The sequence below is a fragment of the Mandrillus leucophaeus genome, unplaced genomic scaffold (genome assembly GCF_000951045.1).
Source record: "Mandrillus leucophaeus isolate KB7577 unplaced genomic scaffold, Mleu.le_1.0 Scaffold888, whole genome shotgun sequence".
NCBI lineage: Eukaryota > Metazoa > Chordata > Mammalia > Primates > Cercopithecidae > Mandrillus > Mandrillus leucophaeus.
In genome coordinates, this window is record NW_012109674.1 from 363958 (window position 1) to 370736 (window position 6779).

The following is a 6779-nucleotide window of genomic DNA, read 5'->3' on the forward strand; positions in this document are numbered from 1 at the left end:
CTGTACCTCTGTGGAAGATGGAGCTGTATTCCAGCCCTTTTGAATGAAAGGTTGTTTGAGTTTTGGTTCAAAATCTTTGTTATAATACACCACTTTATTTTAAAGCATATTGCAAAAATGACCCCAATCCCAAGAACAAAATAATGGAAACTCCTGGTTACACTGAAATTTAATACTGAGGAGTTATATACATGGCCTTGACTTGCTACACCTCCAAGCTCCTCCATTTGTTAGGGAGGGAACTTCTACATCGTTGCTGTTCACCTGGGTGTGTAGCAGGCCAGTCAGATCATGTGATCTTGGTCCAGAAAGTCACATGGGGAGCAGCAATTGTAGAAATAAACAAATCAATAGGATGGATTTCATTATAGTTCATTTTGCCCAAATCCATAGTATCAGGGAACATGGAAATATATATTTCCAAAAATAATCAGTTTTGAAGGAGTCATTCAAATGTTCATTCAATAAATATTTCTTAGGCATGGCTTAAGGTGCTGAGGACACTGAAATGAATGAGACAGAGTCCTACAAGTAACACATGGTCTAGGATAAACATGTAAGTGCCAAAAGTCGTGCCACACTAGAGTAAGTCCCTGGTGCTGTGAGAACACTTGGGGTCACTCTCAAGTTTGGGGACAAAGGGTCAGACTTTCTGGACCAGGAGATGTATACAAATGGATCTGTAAATGCCTAGAGTTTGAGAAGTTAAGTTTAGTAGGCATATATTCTATTAAAAATAATTGGCTCCTTATTAGTACTTTTAAAAGTCAAGAAAAAAATTATGAAGTTAATAGAAATATTTGTAACTTTATGACCACAAATAATTTTAACTTATCTAACTGTCTAAGACAAGTCTGATTACATGAAGCTAATGAATAATGCACAAAAAGTAGAATGGAGAAATGCTTCAGTAAATGCATGAGAAATGCACAGTAACAGGTGGGGAAATACAACAATACACTTATGGAAGACATCACTGTAAAGGGAAAAAAAAAAAAGGACTCACATTCTTTATCTAATCTAATTCTTACCAGAATCAAGTGAGGCAAGAAGGCCAAGAAGCTAAGTAAATTCCTCAGGGTCATAAAGCGAATGCCGCTGTGACTCCAAGCTCACTGTCATTGTCAGGTCCCTTACAGAACCTCCCGAAAAAAGCGACGTGCCTCATCAAGTCTTGACTCCACCACTAGACCCCGAAGATGGGACCATTTCATACCATCATGAACCAGACATTGCTTTTTCATATCTAGAAGCCTCCCTAACAAGATGCTTCAGCTTTCATGAATTCTGCATCCGAGGTTGGTGTATTGTTGGGAAAAAGCAGACTTGCCCTTACTGCAAAGAGAAGGTTGATTTGAAGAGGATGATCAGTAATCCATATCCTTTAAAACAAAAAGGTTATAAGAGATTATCTTGAATGTTTCTGGGGATATGTTCTTCAATGAAAACTTTCAGTGTTTTTGTATAGTTCTAGTAGAAAATTTTCTGTTTTCCCTAACCATCTATTTCAAAATGATTTATGGTCTCTTTTCTCCTCTGTGCCTATATTACTATTCTGGTTAGAAAATTAAATGCCAGAAAACATTCCACTCTTTATGTTCTATATTTTCCACATTAAGGGCTGTAGTGGAAATGTGATGAGACATTGCATCACATTTGATGGATGAATAAATGGGTGAATTGGATGGGTGGGTGGATAGGTGCATAAATAGAAAAATTGGAATTGAAATTTTAAAAGCTGAAATGTGAACTAGAGTACAGAAAACTATTTTTTAAATATGTTAGGGTGTACCAAATTTTATTATTCCCAGAAATGAGTAGTTATTTCCCCGTCTGGATTTTGGCTTTTTAAATTCCATGCCATGCATCATCTCTTCTTAGGCCAAACACTAGTGATAACAATATTGAAAAGAAATAAAGATCTACAGAGTTGGTCAGCTTCTGGCAGCAGCTGAGATTGGTATAGACGTCAGAGATGCACAGCAGAATAAAGTCAAGTCACATTAAGGTCACGGGAAGGTAATGGCCCCCATCTGGCGCTAACTAGAAAGACTTAGTCTTCAACCTCACTATCTCAAGACCATAGTATATCTTGTTCAGGAAGCGGGGTGGGAATGGAATTAAAACATATCCTCCCTTAAGCAGAAGAGCCCTGAGAGGTTGGCATCAACCTGCCAAGTACTATCTCTTCTCTAAGAGACAGCCTTTCTGTACTTTCTAAGTAACAGTCAGCTAAATTTTACTATGCTAAAGGAATCACCTTCCTTGCTCTCTGCTCCCCTGTTCCTCACCAACCCTACACATATGGTTTAACAGTGGCTACTGGCAGCAATGCCCACATCTCTGGGCAATGCAGATCAGGGAGGGATTCAAGGAGGGCATCAGAGAAGGAGGCAGCATCAGTGGATCTTTGGGTCTCAAGGCCCATACCATTGCAAGAGACCACGCTCTGCAGTGCCCACTCCATCCACAGACCTGGCCTTTCTTGGTGAGTCAGTGCTACTCAAGCACAACTCAAGGCTAAAGGTGTGTGATGATCCTTCCACCTTCCTGTTCATCCACTGTCCCGGAATTCCTCTTCTAAAATGAGGATACCAAATCCAGAACAGTTTTTGGTTATTAACTTATAAAACCTCAGTGCATAAATCTTTGTTATAAAATTGATAATATGATCATAAATGTCACCTCAAATGATACTTTAACAAAGGGCAATTCATTTCTTTATGTAGTCTTGAGAAAGTAAACTCGAACAAAACATGTACTACTCTTTTATTGAAACTCAATATAAGAAAAAACTACATGTGAAAAAGCTGTCATTTTGTTTGTAAAATTGTTGTCAGGGACACTGTGCACTCATTAAGCTCCCTAGCACAGTTTATCAAAGACAGCAGAAAAAGGTCTTTCTTATCTGATGAACCAGTGTTACTCTTTGTAATATACAGTGGGTTCATTCTGGTGTATGACTACGGGAAAGCCTAGAGCTGTTTTTGCTCATTGAGAGCAGCTTCCACTATCCTTGGTTTTCCAATACAGTCATTCCCCTCTTCTTCCTTCTTTTAGCATATACCCTTGCCTTTGATTCTTGTTTTCTAGTTTGGGATTTTATTGTAAAGAGCTTCAATTTATTTTCAGAAATTGGGTGTGGTGTAAGTTAACAATGATAACGATAATGCTATAAAACTCACATAAGGGGCTTTTAATTGAGCACATTGAATTAACAAGAAAGGAAATACCATTCATTACATTATTATATTTTCAAATGACATTTATGAATATTTATGAATATTTCTGCTACTTGGCTGTATACAGAACAACCTCCTTAACTGAGATTTAGCTGGGAGCGCACACATTTTCTCTACGGACAAATCCTGGATTGGCTTCGTTATTTGGTGGCCTGGCAACCTGTGGTGATAGGAATAGTTCAAGGCATTAACTATTCACTAGGGCTGGAATAGTACAGCAGACCCCAGAAGCAATATACTGTATGGTTGAAATCCTTGATCCTACATTTAATATTAATTTTTTTAATTTTAGAGATGATCCCAAATGTTTAGAAAACTAAGTAAACTTTGTTGTCAAGTAGTTTGTCTATGTGGAAAGAATTTAAAGAGAAGCTGAACAATGGAATAAACAAATAAAGCATGTTTTTTCATATTTCCAATTACAGCTGTTTCTTAACTCATGCATATGTCACATTTGTTACACTGCACTGTGGACATTCTACTTCCAGTTTGACTGATAACAGTATGTGTAACGTGTTTCAGAGGTTTGCAAAGTACTTCTCACATACAACATCGAGCCGTAGCTAATACTTTCTCATCAGATCAACATCTTTAAAGTAGGTAGAGTTGTTAAGTAATCTGTGGTTAAGGACATTGTGCTTGTCTTCTGCACCATGTGCTTGTTACCATGTGGCAGCTTCTGCACCACAGAGCTCTTCTGTAGAAAGTAGGTTACTCCTAAAGCCTCTGGCAGCAGGGGCCACACCTTCTCAATGGGCCACAGGTACTTTGGGTTTCCTGGAGCTGCCAAAAGTACTCAAACCCATGCAACAGCTGTACTAAAGAAGAAGAGTCACTTTTCTTTTGTTCCACTGTGCGTGTGCGTGTGCGTGTGCATGCACACACACAGGTGCACAGTCATTCCATTGTGGCACTCTGCTTCTATTTTCTTCATAGCACTTATCAATTCATGAAATCCTATCATAAATTTTATTGTCTTCTCCTCCATGAAGACAAGGAATTTTATCTGTGTTGTTCCCTACCATATCACCTACACTTTGAGCACTGCCTAGCACATAATAGGCACTCAAAAAATATTTGTTGAAAGAGTAAATTAATCTGGCAGAAAGGAACAAAATTAACTGAATGGAGAAGACCAGTCAGAAAGAATTAACCCATGAATGGTATGTTAGATTCTCAAAATTAATTTGTTTTAAATTACTGGTCATTTTTTAAACAGCCAACACTGCATACACATCTACGCTGCAATACTTGAAGCCATTACACTTGTATGAAGTAGAAAGGAAATACAATGATTATTTTCCTTGTTCAGATACTGGCACTGTACTCAATGCTATTCAAAGGTCCATCATTAAGATAACTCACACTACAATTTCTAACTGTTGAGAACTTTCCTCTTTCAAACTGCCCAATGCTTCAATATTATTGAAATAGGTCAGGGTCCATGGTCTCATTGTCTAAGGTGTTATTTGAACTTATTGTGTCATAACTGAGAAAATTAAGGAGCATGGACACAAAGGGTGAGGTTGGAGCAAAAGTTTAATAAGTGAAAGAAGAAAGCTCTCCACAGTGGAGAGGAGAGTCCAAGTGGGGTGCCATTTTACAGTCGAATGTAAAAGCTTTCATATAAGAAACTCCTCTCATCTCTGTAGCTGTTTGAGTAACTTCTCTTATTTGGAAACCTGTCTTCACAACTCCACCTGTCTATAAAGCTGTGAGATGTCTCTAGGTAAGCACAAAGCATAGCTTTTTTTCTCATTTGAATAACTGTGGGTTTGTTTTAGGTAAGCCCCCTCTGTTTGCAGTGCAATCTCCCATGGAGTCCCCCTTGTTCATGTCTGAGAGGGGAGGAAACATTTTCCTGGAAGCCTGCTAATCACACAAAGAAAAAAGGCTCCTATGCTGGACCTTGCCTGCTTATCTGTGCAGGTGCAGTCTCAGTTTTCCCCAGGCTGCTCTATTTTTGCCTGTAGCTGTGATTTTTCAGGCAGGCTGCTTCTCTGAAGACTAGCCTTAGCTGTCTACACAACTGATTTTTCATGTTCTCCTCTCTCATTATGATTGATTCAGCATCCAGATTATAGAATTATTAATTATTTCTCTTGCTCTCAAAACATTCCAATAATTCAACACTTATTATATAGTAGGCATGTCCAAGGGGTAGGAAGATAAAACAAGATTCTTGAGCTTGTAGTCTATTGACAAATAAAAGACTTTGGATTTGAATAAAGCACTAACAAAAAATTAGTTTCTCTTCTGTTAAACAAAAAAAGAACCCTTAAACTGATCTCTAATTTAGTTCCCATTTATCTTTTATGGATAGCCGCAATGGTAGCTTTTAGAACCATTTAGAACTCTGGGCAAATAAGCCAGTATTTATCTGAATGGGATTCACAATGACCCTCAGAGTTCAGGAATGTCAGATAATCACTAAATAGCCTCAGAAAAAAAAATGAAGATGCCATTTTCTTTATAAAGTTTAAGTATTTACAGTCTAATCCCAATTTCGTCAAGTAGTATGTATATATACACTGAAAAAAGATTGGAGAGTATTATGGCTAATACTAGGTGTCAACTTGATTGGACTGAAGGACGCCTGGATAGCTGGTATTGTTTCTAGTGTGTCTGTGAGGGTGTTGCCAGAGGAGATTAACATTTGAGTCAGTGGACTGGGAGAGGAAGACCCACCTTTAATGTGAATAGGCACCACATCACCTCAGGTGATCCTCCCAGCTCAGCCTCCCAAAGTGCTGGGATTACAGGCATGAGCCACCACGCCTGTCCTAAAGATTTTTTAAAGATTATTTTAAATCTATCAATTAACTATGAAGCTAGTTCAGGTGCTATTTTAAGTTCTTGAAATTAAATATAGATCAAGTCGATGTTAAATCCACCTTGTTCTCATAATTAACATGGTGCTTAATGTAGGAAACAGAGAAGTAAAGCAGAAAGTCCATTGCTGTGTTTGGTGTCTGTGGAATCTCCTCAAGGTTCCTTCTTCTAAACTTTTTTTTTTTTTTTTGAGACAGTGTCTTGCTCTTCACCTAGGCTGGAGTGCAGTGGTGCAATCACAGCTCACTGCAGCCTGGACCTCCTGGGCTCAGGTGATTCTCCCAACTCAGCCTCCTGAGTAGCTAGGACCAGAGGCACTTGCCACCATGCCCTGCTAATATTTTGTACTTTTTGGTAGAGACAGGGTTTTGCCATGTTTTCCACACTGGTCTCTGATTCCTGGGCTCAAGCAATCCTCCTGCCTCAGCCTCCCAAAGTGCTGGGATTACACTGGGCCTGATTTTTTTTTAGGCTGGCTACCGTTTCCTCCATAACACTCTTCTGGGAGGTTGCGTGACACAGAAGCAGCCCTGTGTGAGTTCCCCAAGGACAAGCTTGTTCTGCACTTAATGAGCATATTTCTTAGTGGTATTTTTCTGCAAACAGCAGGATCTCTTATATCCCTGCTAGTATCCATAACAGAAAAATATCCATTTACAAGCCATAATATATCAGGGAATGAAATCTCTTCTTGGAAAATAATAA

The 6779-nt window shown here is 38.7% G+C and overlaps 1 protein-coding gene across 1 annotated transcript in view; it reads left to right on the forward strand.

Annotated features, from left to right (window-relative positions):
* RNF175 (ring finger protein 175) overlaps nucleotides 1–3659 on the forward strand; it is a 41203-nt gene extending 37544 nt beyond the window's left edge. The window contains exons 7-8 of the mRNA XM_011969372.1: nucleotides 1276–1377; nucleotides 3335–3659. Of these exons, the coding sequence (XP_011824762.1) occupies nucleotides 1276–1377; nucleotides 3335–3455 (223 nt within the window). The 3' untranslated portion in view covers nucleotides 3456–3659. The remainder of the gene's footprint in view (nucleotides 1–1275; nucleotides 1378–3334) is intronic.
* The last annotated feature ends 3120 nt before the right edge of the window (nucleotides 3660–6779 follow it).